The following is a 15,960-nucleotide window of genomic DNA, read 5'->3' on the forward strand; positions in this document are numbered from 1 at the left end:
AGTTCGGAGCAGCGCCAGTCTCGGTCACCTAAGGGCAAGCAGAACCGCAAGTCATTGGTACAGAGACGACGCTTCGTTACCTCAAGCTCTTTGGAGCACACCTCCGCTCGCCAGCACCACTTGTGGCGACGGAGGTGGTCCTTGTCCTCCAGGTTGGAGGTGTCAAGAGGATGGTCCCCGGCACGGAATGGCACCTGGGACCGAGGACGTGCATGGCACTGCCGGCCCAGTAGCTCGCAGTCTCACAGGGGGGGGACAGCCGACGCCCCCACAAGGCGTCACAGTCTGTGGCGCAGTTAGCCCCAGGTTGGCTCCAGGGACAGTGGCTGCAATGATAGCCTTATTTGGCCCCATGGGGCATCCAGATGGGTCTGGGACCCCAATCCATCCTGTCGTCGGGGTTTCAGTCAGTGCCTCCGGCACAGGACAAGACCCATAGACACCACTCCTCAGATGAGGAGTCGGACCCCATGGAGGGACCCTCTAAGGGTGCATCCCTTAGTCAGCTGGGGGAGCACCCACAAGGACGTGCCTCAGCAGTCCTATTCCTCCTCACCGGACGAGGCAGTCTCCCGGGACCACATGGTGCCCCTGGAGGATTTAAGGGCACACCAGGAGCTGCTCAAGAGGGTGACTTGGGGCTGGAGGTGAAGGAGTTAGAGGAGACTGATGATACCCTCTTCAATGTGCTGGCGGCGGCTGCCCCAGCGAGAGTGGCCTTACCAGTCCACGATAGGGTCCTCAAAATGGTAAAGGCCCTGTGACAAACCTCTCCCTCGGACGCCCTTACGTCAGAGGTGGCCGGGAAAAAGTATTATGTCCCAGCTGAAGGGTTTGAGTATTTGTTGACTCACCTGGCTCCGGGAACCCTGGTGGTGGACGCAGCCAACCAGCGGGACGGGTAAGGTCAGCCAGGTTCCACTTCCAAACAAATTCAGCTTTTTACTGTCTTTGTTCTTGGAAGAAAGATTTATTCCACATCCTGCAGTTCAGGATTGCCAACTATCAGGCTCTCCTGGGTAGATATAATTTTAACTTCTGGGACTCCCTCAGGTGGTTTGCTGAGGCCCTGCCCCAGGACCAGGCCGCAGACTTCACCACCATCCTGGACGAAGGAATCACGGTGCTAAGGCAGCGCTCCAGAAATCCAGGGACGCTGCTGACTTGGCTGGTAGAGCCATAGCCTCCGCCATTTCCATGAGAAGGTGCTCCTGGCTGCAGTCCTCTGGCCTTTCCCACGAGGTGCAGTAATCGATTCAGGACCTCCCCTTTGAGTCGGTCCTATTCTTCAATCAGACTGATGCGAAGCTGCATGGTCTGAAGGACTCCAGGGCCACGCTTCGCTCCCTGGGCCTGTACATGCCCCAGGCTTCCAGGCAGCAGTCACATTCCCAGGCACAGCAGCAACTGAGGCCTCCACCTAGGCCCTTTCAACCCGACAGAAATAGGAGGTTTAGAAGTCGAAATCAGCTTGTCCTCAGCCCCCCAGCGGGGGCCCCCAAGGGGGTCGGGCAATCGGAGGAGGCAGTTTTGATGGTGCGCCCGAGGGCGGCCCCTCTACTGCTCTCTTGGATCCACCCTGCCCCTTCCTAAACGGGTTAAGGCCCTTATATGCCTAATCGGCAAAGATCACGTCAGACAGTTGGGGCCTTGGGATAGTCTCAGGGGGCTATCCCCTACAGTTTGCTTCTCCTCCTCCTCCCCCCCCCCCCCACAGCCCTCCCCTTCTGTCCCTCTTCAGGGACCTCTCTCACAAGCAACTCCTCTTGCAGGAGGTGGAAACCCTCCTCAACATAGGAGCGATGGAAATGGTCCCTCAAGGCAGAGGGGGGAAGGAGTTCTGTTCAAGATACTTCCTCATCCCCAAGGCAAAATGGGGTCTGAGACCAAAATTAGACCTGCATTGTCTAAACAAATATGTGCAAAACCTGGTGTCCCTAGCCTCCATAATCCCTTCCCTGGATCCAGGAGACTGGTATGCCGCCCTCAACCTTAAGGACGCATACTTTCATGTGTCCATCCTCCCCAGCCGCAGGTGTTTCCTCCATTTTACGGTGGCTGGCTCCCACTACCAATTTACAGCCCTACCCTTTGGCCTATCTTCAGCTCCAAGGGTGTTCACCAAATGCATGGCGGTAGTGGCTGCCCACCTGAGACTAGAGGGTGTGCAAATCTTTCCTTACCTGGACGATTGGCTGATCAGGGGAGGTCCAGGTCCCAAGTGCAGGGGAGCGTGACCCTCACTTGCTCCACGTGCAGCAGGCTGGGACTGCTCATAAACGAGCAGAAGTACACACTAACCCCAGTGCAATGTATAGCATTCATAGGGGCCACCCTGGACGCTTCCCAGGCCAGAGCCTTCCTGCCTCATCCACGTTTCGAGGCGATGGTCTCTATCATCTCCCAGCTGCATCGATGCTCCATGACAACAATCAGGCACTGCCTACAGCTGTTAGGTCACATGGCGGCCTGCACGTACATAGTGAGACTAGCTCACCTGAGGCTGACCGCTTCAGGCGTGGTTAGCCTCGGTACATGTGCCGAGCAGACACCAATTTGACCGGGTGGTCACAGTTCCCCTGCTCGTCCTAGCCTCCCTAAACTGGTGGCGGACTCCCAGGGCAGTGATGAAAGGTATTCTGTTCAGGGAACTGGTCCCGTTGGTCATCCTAATCTCTGATGCTTCAGATGTAGGATGGGGAGCCCACATTAGCACCAACCTAGGCACTCGGGCTCTGGTTGGGGGAGGAGAGGCGCCTGCGCATCAGTGTGAAGGAGCTGATGGCCATTCGCCTAGCATGCAAGGTGTACCTCTGATTCCTAGCAGGCAGTGGTGCAGGTGCTGACGGACAACACCGCAGCCATGTTTTACATAAACAGACGGGGGGGAGAGAGGGGAGTGTGCTCCTCCACCCTCTGCAAGGAAGCTATCCGTCTGTGGGACTTTGCCATGAGTCACGATTTCCACTTGACTGCCTCTCACCTTCCAGGAGTGAGGAACGATGAGGCGGATCGTCTCAGTAGGTCATTTATACCCCGCCACGACTGGTCATTGCACCCGGAGGTCGTGACTACAATCTTCCAGAAATTGGGTGTTCCCCAGCTGGACCTATTTGTGTAGGCCTGGAACACGAAGGTCTGGTTCACACTGACCCCGCGATTCGGCGGTAGTCAACAGAAGTTACTCAAACTTTGCAGAGTAGTTTGCGTAAGTGACGTTGACTTCTTAGCTTCCCTTCTGCATGCCGTTCACACTGCGCTGAGCTACGCAACTTGAGGGGGTGGACTTACTCAGTCGACTTCCTGATCAATTGAGCAGGTCTCACTGATTTTGCCACCGTCAGTGTAAACGTAGCCCAAGTGTCCGAGGTTCTGCTCCCTGCTAGGTCACAAGACTGGGTCAATTTCTGACACATTCCTCATGGGCTGGATGGGGACCCTCATGTATGCGTTTCCACCCATTCCGCTCCTGCCCAAGGTCCTGCTGAAAATAAAGAGGGACAGGGTGGATGTTATATTCATCGCTCCGTACTGGCCAAGACAGCATTGGTTCAGCTTGCCATTTGGACCTTCTGATCGCCCCACCCCTGAGATGGCGCAAACTTCTCTCCCAGGACCATGGTCTCCTGTTGCACCCAGACCTGGACTCCCTGCACCTCATGGCCTGGAGGCTCTGTGGCTGATGGAGGGAGAGAGAGCCTGCTCGGCGCAGGTCCAACAAGTCCTGGTGAGCAGCAGGAAACCTTCTACACAGGTCGTGTATTGGGCTAAGTGGAGGCGGTTTACCTGTTGGGCGGAGTCCCGGGGTATTCCGCCCAGCCTTTCGCCTGTACAGGTGATCCTGGAGTACCTGCTCCAGCTAAAGCTCCAGGGTCTGGCACTGGCCTCGTTGAGGGTAACCTGGTGGCCATTTTGGTCTTCCATCAGCCCCTAGAGGGGAGATCGCTGTTCTCCCATCCCATGTCGGTCAGGTTCCTCAAGGAGCTGGAGAGGGTCTATCCGCAGGTCCATGACCCAGTGCCTCCCTGGGATCTCAAGCTGGTCCTCTCAAGACTCATGGGGCCCCATTTCGAACCCATGGCTTCATGCCCTCTGCTCCTGCTTTCATGAAAGGTAGCCTTCCTGGTGGCCCATTACCTCAGCTAGGAGGGTCTCGGATCCCCCTTATACAGTATTTTATAAGGATAAGGTGCAGTTAAGACTGCATCCAGCCTTCCTGCCCAAGGTGGTTTCCCAATTTCATTGTAACCAAGATATTTTTCTCCCCCTGTTTTTTTTTTCCCCAAACCGCACGGTTCAGAGGAGAGGAGATGACATTTGCTGGATGTGAGACGAGCCCTGGCCTTCTACATTGAGTGTACAAAGCCGTTCCGGAAATCGACGCAGCTCTTAGTCGCAGTGGCTAACCAGATGAAAGGCTCACCTGTCTCTACCCAAAGCATCTCCTCGTGGATTACATCATGCATCAGGTTCTGCTACGAGCAGGCGAGGGTGCCGCTTCCAGGAACCATCACAGCACACTCAACCAGAGATCAAGCCTTGTCTACAGCCTTCTTGGAGAGAGTCCCCCTGCAGGACATCTGCAGAGCTGCCACCTGGTCGTCGGTGCAGATATTCATGTCCCACTACGCCATCATCCAGCAGGCAAGAGAGGATGTGGGATTCGGCAGAGAGGTGCTGAGCACAACTCACCGGTAATTCATACCCACCTCCAAGGTATTGCTTGTTAGTCACCTATAGTGGAATGGACATGAGCAACCACTCGAAGAAGAAAACAAGGTTACTTACCAGTAACTGACATTCTTCAAGATGTGTTGCTCATGTCCATTCCACAACCCACCCCCTGTCCCCGCTGCTAGAGTTGGCAGAAAAAAGGGACTGAGGGAGTGTAGGGCCGGCAGTGCCTCACGTACTGCTGTATGTGTGCAGTACTCCAGGGGGCACCAGAGCTAGCTATACAGGATCTGCTAAGGGGAAAAAAGTTCCGGGAACCGTGCACGGCGGCATGCACTCACCTATAGTGGAATGAACATGAGCCACACATCTCGAAGAACAGCAGTTACCGGTAAGTAACCTTGGTATTTTTTTATTTAAATCAGATTTTTTTTTTAAAAACATCAATAAAATACTACATTTCTCTCTCATATAAAAAATAACAGTTACAATTAAATCTCATCAAAAACATGTTCAGATATAAGATTTAGTTTGATAAAATAGAAGTGCCACTGTGTTTGTGTGTGTGATATAGTTTTTATCATTCCTAATGTACTGCTTCTGCATCTGCCGCTTGACACAGGTAATGAATATTATATGCCATTTCCTAAATTAATAAAAATCAAGTTATCTAAAAAATTACACGAAGTATTACTCTCCTAGTTGTAAAATGCCGTATTGAGTTGTAAAGTAACATGTTTTAGTGATCAGATATGCGCACCATTGTTTAAGAAATATGTGAAGTAGTATCAGTGGGAAACTTGATTTAAATCAATGATTTTCTCTTGATGATTTAAATCGCTATGATTTAAAGCAATCCACTCTGCTGGAAAGTGTAGCAAAAGGTCATTTGGATGTGTTTTATTGGGGGGGAGGGGAAAGGTACTGTCTTTTTCATAATTACCCAATTCTGCGAGTTTACATTGCAGTATCTGGAAAGAGGATGGTCTTGAGAAGAGACATGCAAAAAACTAATATTTTTGTATATGATAGGTAAATTAATCTACAAAATGGGAATAATATTTCAGTTCCTCTCAGGGATGTTGTGAGGATTGAGTCATCAGTATTTGTAAAGCACTTTATAGCAGTTTACATTTGTGATTCTTGTGATTCTCATAGGTTATAGTAAATGTTCAAAAATTAATTATTTGGCTTAACTTTTCTATTTTGCATAACTGAAAAGTAAATAGTTACTACAAACAAATTACATTTTTCATACTTAGTTTCCGAGGCTCTGATTACACTTGGGTCTTAACTCTGTTTTAATGCGCCCTTTGCGATAATCCACTAATTTTCAGTTCCAGGATTACAAGTGATTCAAACAGTTAAATGGCTCTGAGTATTGGTAATGAGATGTGTAGGGCCTTTCACTTCTAGGCTGTCAGTTTGAATTTAGCCAACTTTGCGTGTGACTAAAAACTGCATGTTCCATGTCCTGTGGTAAATGGGTTAGGTGTTCTCCTTCTCACTAGAAAAGTATCAACATCAAAAAAATCACCACTACCAATGCCATTAAATGGAAATCTTCATGACAGTCTGCGGCCAAGGCATCTGACCTAACTTCTCACCCCTTGGAAGAGGTCCGTCCCTCCAGTTACAGTTGAGGCATATTGATGGTTTAGTATGGAAAACTTCGCATTGCCACCCAGTTTGTGACTGAAGGACTTCAGTTTTCAGGGCTGTTAACATGGTACCAAATTAAAGAAGAGTTTTACATTCACACGCAAATTAAAAAGTAAAAAATAGCATTAAAATTACATTGTCTGATAATACAGAGAAATAATTTGCTGTTTGTTTTGCTTGGGCTGATTTACGCAAACAGTTTATCTAAGGTTGCAGAATATAAATACATTAGATCATTACTATTATTCTGCCTTATTCTAGCTATAATAAATGTTTTTGATGTAATCATTTTGCAATGATCCACTTTTATAGACCAATATTCACCTTGCAGGATAGAGCTGAAATAAAAATAAAAGATCATAAGGCTGTATATTCCAAGCATCTGAAACTCCTGTTGAAGTCCAAACAAGCTTTGGTACATTTCTCAGGAATTGACCCAGAAATGGGAACTAAGTAAACTGATGTGAAGATGGGATTGGTATGAAATATTGAGTTGAATAATTAATCTAGCTAATGAAGACATCCAGTTACATTATATGTAGTGTATTCATTTGGCATAGTTGTCAGTAGCCTTTACTGTTTTTTGTGTGATGGAGGGCATAGATCTTGTAAAATGTGTTGCTTTATAATATCTGAACAGATGATAAAGTATTATATCTAACAAGCATGGAAAGAAATTAGGTAACTTTGTATTCTCATACTAGCAGTATTCTTGACTATTAAAGGAAAACTCTTGTTTCAGCATAATTTCATATCAGACGCTACCAAGAAATATGCCAAGCCACCGACCCCAAGTTGTACCTCGTTACCCAGAAGGCTATAGAACCCTGCCAAGGAACAGCAAAACGAGGCCAGACAGTGTCTGTAGTGTGACACCATCGGTTTATGACAGGACCATAGGACCAGTAACAGCTGAAGAAAAACGGAGATCCATGCGGGATGACACAATGTGGCAACTTTATGAATGGCAACAACGTCAATTTTATAATAAGCAAACTACTCTTACTAGACATAGTACTTTAAGTAGTCCAAAAACCATGATTAATATTTCTGATCAGGTAATGCATTCCATTCCTACATCACCATCCCATGGTTCTATAACTGGCTACCAAGGATATTCCCCTCAACGGACATACAGATCAGAAGTATCCTCACCAGTGCAAAGGGGAGATGTAACAATTGACCGCAGACATAGGACACATCCTAAGGTGAAATGCTTACTTTCCTTAAACATAGTTAACTGGAAATAAATTGTTCTATTATTTTCTTTTTTAAATAGAAAGTATTCTGCTACATGGAACCAGACTTCCCATGTTACTCTGGGAAGTTCTGCTATATCACGTTTCATTATAATGTAGATACAGTTACATGCCACTTTCTATGAAAACATTCCTATATTAAATGTTTATTTAAAAGTAATATAATTTACAAAGTCAGGTGTAGCCTGTATAAGTGATGGCAGAAGTTATTTTCTTTTAGAGGATGGAGAAGTGTTATCTTAACAGTGCTAAATTTAACATTGTATAACGTACTCTTACTTTGCTGCGAGAGACAGTAAGCAAGTTGATATTCCCATTAATCTCCATAGTAGTTTAAGGGTATGCAAATAGGCTTCTGAAGAAAAAGGGCATTTGGAATTTCTGGGATTGTAATCAAGGTCCAATCTGATCTTTGAAAATGATAGTAATCTCTTCCTCAGCATACTCAAGGTTCTCAGAGCACTCAGTTCTTGCCGCCTTTATCCCTATTTATTTTTCTCACCTTCAGCCACAAGTCAGGCTAACTTTCTGGTTACTGTTAAATTATCCAGTGAGATGACTGACCACCCATAAGGCTGTTACCCCTTGCCAGCTGAATTAAAATGGGAATAAGCTAGAATCATAAACCTAGATCCCTGACATGCTTTGGTAGACTTGTTATGCTTATGCTGTGTACCTTGTTACTGCAGTCGAGAGCTCCTTTTAAAAAATCATGCTGTTGGAGGATGTAAAACTAACCATTTTCCTGCACTAGACTAGAGTAAGGTGTTCCAAGATTGCATTGAAGCTGTTCCTTGAACTCCTAACTCAGGATTCTTTGTGAAATGTCGTGGCTTGCTGAAATATTGAAGCAAGGAATTGCTTTAAAAAACTTTAATCATCTTTAAATTGCTTTGTGTTTTCCCCTTTGGGATTGAAAATACCTCCAACCAATAAAAGAGCAGTGTTTCTGTTTTAAAGTTCACTGCTTGTTACTGCTTTGGAAATGGAGCTCAGCATTTTCTCCAGCCCTGAAAAAGAGCATCCTGCTCAAGTGCGCACAGCACATATAGTATATTTTATATAGCAGTGTCTGAACTGAGAGCTTTTAGTTTACTAATATAATACATTTTGCTAGTATTCTGTATTCAGGGCTTTTTTTCCAAGTTAATCTAGAAAGTGCCATTTATTGCCATCTACTGATTTTAGGTTTTCTGGTTATTTACTTATTAATTATAAATCATTAATTCCTTTTTAAAATGTATAAATAGGGAACTGAATGGTTTAGGATCAATAGTGTTGAAATACTAGATTGAATCCATGTCAGCCTAATAGAGATTAAAAGCTATTTGAACAAAAACCTAGAAATATTTCATGACCTAGATCAAATATTCAGTGATCTGTCTAGTTCTCAACAAAAAGTGTTTAATTAAAAAATAACCACCATGCTTGGGAGACCAACTTGCTCTTGCTGGCAGTTTAAGTGGAAGGGGCCATACACTGAATGAGCCATGAAGACTGAAGTACTTTCCCAGCTTTAGAGGTGGTCCTTCCAGGGCATGGATTCAGGCACGCTGGAGGATTTGAGTTGCTTTTGAATATATTTTGTAGATCAACAGAGAACTTCATTACATACCCAGAATGACAGCATTAGATATACATTGCAATTAGACACCTGGGCTGGCCCAAGCCTCCTGACTTGGGCATGTGGGGCTCATGTTCATTGCAGTGTAAACTTTGGGACCCTGGAAGGTGGGAGGGTTCCAGAGCTTAGGCTGCAGCCGAAGCCCAAAAGTGTACACCGTCGTAAAACAGCCCCACAAGCCTGAGTCAGCCAGCATGGGCCAGCCACGGGTTTTTTATTTGCAATGTAGACATACCCTCTGGCATATTTCATAAGAACAAAATTGATTTGAAAAATATTATTCCTATTTAACTCTCAGTACAAAAGATTTTGACACACAACCATGGATTATAATGTGCAGTCTTGTTTTTCCATAGCATGTCTTTATGCCTGACAGAAGGTCGATGCCAGCAGGTCTGAGTTTACAGCCTGTTACTCCCCAGAGCCTCCAAGGCAAAACGGTGAGTGGCACTTCTGTTTAGTACGTCATCTTTTATTTAAGAACAATCTATAAAATAAAATATGCAACACTGCAACATTTCTCTTTGTAGACCTTGTATTAAATGCAGTCTTGAATTAACAAAGATTTCCAAACTAAACAAGTTGATTCTTTGGTTACATTGAGGATTTTCAAAGAACAGGAGTGGATGGTTTTTAGTTAAGATTTTCTTCCAGCAAACACAGTTCTTTCTGGAAATAACTCACTTACACATTATGAGTATCTTATTTTGGAAACATCTAGGACAGTGTCAAGTTTTCTATTTTAGGATTTTTCCAACATGCATTTGACACAGAAATCTACCTCTTCTGAACATAGTATATCTGTGTTCAGTAAAACAATGTGCTCTATGATAAGACAAGTATGTACAAAAACCAAGGATTTTTATTAATGTACAATACAAATTTATTTTACTTAATTTCCAAATTATAAGTATGTTCATGCAAGACTGCCACAGAAAATGTTTTCATCCTTGAACATTTCAATTTCTTATATATTTAGTATACAGAGATATTACTGTCTTATGGTCATACAGAGAAATTAGTTCTTTTTAAAACTTAATTTAATTTTTTAGGTGAAAGTGGACAGGCTTTCATTGGGAACCAGTTTTAAAATCTATTTTAGTGACCTAAATCCTTATAATATATTTTCGGGAAATAATACTCCAGTTGGTACTGAAATGAATAGTAGAAAATGCAAGATTAACCATTACAGAACTTGACTCTCATATTGTGTTTTTACCAGTGAAAGCTGGATGGGGTTGACAACTGAGATTAATAAAATTCTTTGCTCCCTCTAGTGGACCTCTGCAATACATGCCCACAGTTTTACTGATACGCATTTTGTTCATGGTTTGATTAAGAAACACATGAGCTTGTTCTATGTTGCAGGAAATGGATAGTAATTGTTTTTCAATAATATAAACTTCTCTGACATTTTCGATATTTTTCCTCCCCACTTTATTTGGAAACTTGTATGAAAACAGAGTAAAAGTTAGTCTACTATATTCCTGTATGATTTTTTTTCCCAACTTGAATTGAATAACTGTAACAACAAAGTCAGTTGCTGTAGAAATAATTGACCTGTCATTATAAAACTTGCTTAAGGTGAGGAGTAAGCAACAGGACCAGGTGAGCAACTTAGAAAACAAAGGTCTGGGGTTTCTTAGGTTTTTTTGGGCAGTATTGCTAAGAAAAGAGGATCCTCAGAAAATTGCACAGGCAGAATTGTTTCTAAAAATAAGAGTGTTTTGAAGTTATCCAGGAGATATCAGTTGCTCATGATTATTTTTTCATGTTTAGTGAGAGTCTAACCTATACATTTCTGGTGGATGTAAAGGTACACTATCAAGAATATTTATAGATGAGATGTTATAAATCTTTGAGGCAGTGAGGGGGAGGAATTATCTTTCATGCTTCTGATACTTTCTTCCATGCCATACACTTGTTTTGATGGTCTTTGGTTATTATCATTATTTAGTAAAACAAAAGGGCTTTGAAAGGTGTTTTGGCAAAAAAAAAAAAAAAAAAAAAAAAAAAAAACACACATGCAGAGGATTACCAAGGACTTTTTAAACAGATGAAATTAAGTCACATTCTGAACCTACCAACCTTGACAATGTTTCTTTAAAATAGTTAGTTTTAGTAAAGGGCAAACTTCAATATTTTCTCCTTGCTCCTTTTGCTGTTGTACAGAGAACAATATTTTTCTGGGGGTTGGAATATCTGGCTGGTGGGTCTTGTGCATGTACTCAAGGTCTAACTGATTGCCATATTTTGGGCTGGGAAAGAATTTTTCCCCAGATCAGATTGGTAGAGACCTTCAGGGAGGGTTTTGCCTTCCTCTGCAGTATGGGACCTGGGACACTTGCAGGTTTAAACTACAGTAGAACCTCAGAGTTACAAACAACCTCCAGTCCCGAGGTGTTCATAACTCTGAAACGTTCGTAACTCTGAACAAAATGTTAACGGTTGTTCCTCCAAAAGTTTACAACTGAACATTGACTTAATACAGGTTTGAAACTTTACTATTCAGAAGAAAAATGCTGCTTTTAACCATCTTCATTTAAATGAAACAAGCCCACAAACAGCTTCCTTACCATGTCAAATATTTTTTTAAACTTTCCCTTAATTTTTTAATAGTTTACATTTAACACTATACTGTACTATATTTGCTCTTTTCTCTCTGCTGCTGCCTGGTTGCATACTTCCAGTTCCAATTGAGGTGTGTCGTTGACGGGTCAGTTTGTAACTCTGGTGTTTATAACTCTGAGGTTCTACTGTAGTGTAAATGGTGGATTTTCTATAACTTGAAGTCTTTAAATCATGATTTTGAGGACTTAAGTAACTCAGCCAGAGGTTAGAGGTCTGTTACAGGAGTGGGTGGGTGAAGGTTCTGTGGCATGCAATGTGCAGGAGCTCAGACTAACTCTGGTCACCAAACTGAGGGGGGCATGAAGGAACATCCGGGACTGCAGCAGGACCTGAGTCAGCCGCCATGAAGGAGCGGGGAGGGAGCACCACCCAGTCCCTCTCTGCTTTCAGCTCTACTCTGCCCTGGCCGCAGCTCCCGAACCAGGGTGGGAGCGTGGACAAATTCTATTACTGGTAAGGGGGGCATGAGAGGAAAAGTTTGGGGACCACTGGGTCATGATGGTCCCTTCTGACCTTAGAGCAGAGGACGTCAAACTGTGGGGCACGGCAGCCCCTCACCCCCAGGAATGATGGGGGGCCTGCATCAGGGCCTGGGCCAGCCTCCAGTTGGGAAGGGAGGGAGTGCCATCCTATCCCACTCTGCCCCAAACTCTGCTCCGGCCCTGACCCCCAACCTACACTCCAGCCTCGGCTCCCAGCGCTACCCCTCCAGCTCGTGGCCCTGCTCCTAGCCTCTGCTGCTGTTCCCTGCTCCCAGTCTCGGCTGCAATGATGTAGCTGGGGCCTCAACCTTGGCCTCCGGCTCCCGGTTGCTGTTTCCGACTCAGCCTGCAGCCCCTAGTCCCAACTGTGGCCCTGCTTCCAGCTCCAGCTGGGAGGAGGTGTGAACAGGGGTGAGGGGGGTTGTGTGACCTAAAGACTCAGACGAAGGCAGTGGTCCCCAATCTTCCTCCTCTCTTAAAAAGAAAATATCAAATTAGTATGGATGACACCTGTAGCCTCCACCGCTGTGGTGACTATATAGATTTTCTCCTGCAAGCTTCTAACCTTTGTGCCTCTTGATTCGAATTTCTACCATTTGAGGTTCAAGAGCTTTGAATGCTTATAAATTCTATATTGACCTTTTGTTCTGAGTTCTAGAGAAGTTGTTTGGGAAAATATTATAGTATAACTTTTAAAGGAATTTAATACATTATTAGCATATTAACAGTTAACAATGAGAAGATGCCTTTAGTTTAAGTGTTGTTCAGGACACCAATTAACCTGTTCTCCACTCTTTGGCTTCTCACACTGCACTCCTTCAGCCAGAGGAGCTCACGCTGCTGTTAATAAAGCTGAGACGGCAGCAAGCTGAACTGAGTAGTATCCGGGAACACACACTAGCACAGCTCATTCAACTAAAACTTGAGGCCAACAGCCCAAAGGTCAGCTATGAAGTAATGTGTGCTTTGTACCATCCTCACTAACACTGAGCCATTCATTAATCAAAGTTTGCTGTTGTACCATTAGTGCAAAGTTCTCTGATTAGCCATGGATATAGATTAGAATACCATTGTTGCCTTGCATATGTGATGTTCAGCTATTAACCCTTTGAGTTTTCAGTGCAAAGCTTGCGAGTACATTACTAAATCAAAATATGGGTAGGAACACTTCCAAATGTATTGTTTCCACAAAACTGGAAATGAAATTAGTTTCTGTAAACTAATTAGGTGAAATATACAAAAATCACTAATAGTTGCCATAAACAACTGTATTGTGGTAGATGATAAAATAACTTAATTTTGTTTATATTGCCTCATCTCAGGTGTGATTTTGTTTTCTATAATCTTGGTTCAAAAGTAGGTCATTAAAGCACACAAACTTATCAAAGGGTTTATAGTTACTATGTAGTCATGTATAGAAAATCCCCATGAACATACTGGTTTTCTGTGTGTATTCTGTTAAGAAAATCGTTACTAAATTCACATGAATAAAGAATGGAAATTGCAAGTTAATACCTCATCAAACAAAGGTATACCTCTTTCTGTGTCTTCCTGCTTCCTTGTCTAATTCAATATGCTGTCTTTTTATAAATATAATGTAGTAGTTCATCCAAGATTTGTAGGAAATTTTAATTATCAATTTTCTCTTGAGCTCAAAACAGTTTATGTAAAAATGCATACAAATGTAACATTAGTTGTTAATTAAATTGAAAGATCAGTGGCTAGTGTAACTCTTTCCAAACTGACTTTTTCATACATTCTGCACCTTCTGTCTCTTTCCTTTAATCTTCTTGACTGCTGCCTGCTAGAATGAGATTCTTTCACATCACCTTCAAAGGAATACCATATATTTGGATCATCAGGTGGGATTAACAGCTTTTTCTTGTATGTTTGTGACTGTGTGTTTTGCATGGTACTGCCAAATTGGAAGGATTTAAAGATGTTTTCTATGAACTAAAGTTGGGTATTTTATGTAATATATTACCTTATTTACATATTACCAAAAATTTTTAAATTTAATTGAAAATTGGATATAATGAAATAATACATTTAATACTCAGATTCTTTTTTATACCAGAATGTATTTTTAATTCTCAGGTTCCCATTTATTGTTGTTGTTCATTGCTTCCCTGTAACACAACTAACTAAAATTTCCTCAACTTCTTATCCTAATAACCAAACTCATAAGATATTTCCAAACTAACAAGTGTGACAAGCATACGATTCATAGAGAACAGTTATTTCTGATTATTTCAGCATGTTCAGAATAAAGAAAATTCAGATGTTCCTTCAAGACATGAATTTAAAGAGGAACATGACCAAACTTGAAAAAATACTTTAAACAAAAGGCAATCTAGCTAATTTTTTTTTTTTTGCTGTGCTATTTGGTCATGAGTTATGTATGAATAAAATTTTACTCCTTCATAACTCAGTTTTTTCTTTGGCTGGATCTCAGGGTGAGGGCATAATCCTGTAGTAAACATCACAATCTGTTGATAAAGAAATAATTGGGATGTCTCATTCAGCTCTTTAGCTTCAATACAGGATCAAATGATTTGGAAATGGGTTTTGCAAGAGAGAGCTTTTTAAACCAGGAGTTCTCAAACTGGGAGTAGTGTCCCTTCAGGGGGTCGTGAGATTTAATGGGGGGGGTTGCGAGCTGTCACCCCCACATGCATGCCAGTAAGGATGGCATGGCAGGGGGGGTCATCACAGCCCAAAATATTTTTAAAGGGGGTCCCAGGAAAAAAAAAGTTTGAGAACCCTGTTTTAAACAGAATGATGAGACCTTTTATAGAAATAGCAGAGAAAATGCTTGAAAGAAATGTAGGCAAATAGGTGTTTAACTATCAGTTTCTTATATTAAAATCTCAATTGGTTTTTCAAACATTGTGCATGCTGAATTTTGCATTATAAACATTACTTATTGCAAATGATTTCCTGTTTGTTTTTTGCACCTTGACATCCTATGCATTGCTGCTGTAGTCAGGATTTTATTCAGTTGTGTACAAAGAAACTTCCAGGCTTGATTGTCATCTCCTTGCACCTTGGGCAGTCCACTTACCAATGCAAATTGAGTGCAAGATAAAATGCTACCATTCTGATTCAGTAGTGGTTTTTACAGCCACCTTGCACTCTGTTTGCATTGGTGTATGTTGGTAAGTGACAACCCAAAGAACAGGCAGTGGACAGTCAGGATCTCTGCTGTGTGCTGTGTTAGGTCAAAGTATTTCATCCAGCTCAAATATTTCCAACTTTGATTGTGTTACTGCTTATACAAGATGTTAAATTACTACCTATGTTCTATTTTTTTAAATAAATGTTATTGACTGATTATAGGGTTAGTTCAGTGATCGGTCAATATGACATACTACTTTAAATAAAGGAAATGGCATTTATTGTTTGAGAGGTAGAAAAGCAGTTCTTGTTTAGATGTCAGGTAAAAACTGATTATTACATTTGTTCTGGGATTCTGTCTTCTTAAGATGAGGTTTGTAGAAATAAATATTTCTCCATGTGTTAGGTTTCTTATAAAATCATTTTATGCTGGTATTTAAAAATATAAACCAAGTCTTAGCAGTAGATCAAGGAAGTGGCTAAATTTCACATAAGAATGCGGCAGTTAGTA

General features: G+C 42.8%; 1 protein-coding gene across 4 annotated transcripts in view; it reads left to right on the forward strand.

Annotated features, from left to right (window-relative positions):
• Window positions 1-15,960, forward strand: part of PLEKHA5 (pleckstrin homology domain containing A5) — a 312,397-nt gene that overhangs the window by 223,998 nt on the left and 72,439 nt on the right. For 2 of the 4 annotated variants that reach the window (XM_067559171.1, XM_067559176.1), the window contains exons 11-12: window positions 7,079-7,544; window positions 9,576-9,659. In XM_067559171.1, the coding sequence (XP_067415272.1) occupies window positions 7,079-7,544; window positions 9,576-9,659 (550 nt within the window). Of the gene's footprint in view, window positions 1-7,078; window positions 7,545-9,575; window positions 9,660-13,154; window positions 14,065-14,140; window positions 14,195-15,960 lie in introns of those variants that run through there. The other 2 variants (XM_067559175.1, XM_067559172.1) reach the window with 2 other exon arrangements.

This window comes from Emydura macquarii, unplaced genomic scaffold (genome assembly GCF_026122565.2).
Source record: "Emydura macquarii macquarii isolate MOO-44397 ecotype Brisbane River unplaced genomic scaffold, CSIRO-AGI_Emac_v2 contig_2205, whole genome shotgun sequence".
NCBI lineage: Eukaryota > Metazoa > Chordata > Testudines > Chelidae > Emydura > Emydura macquarii.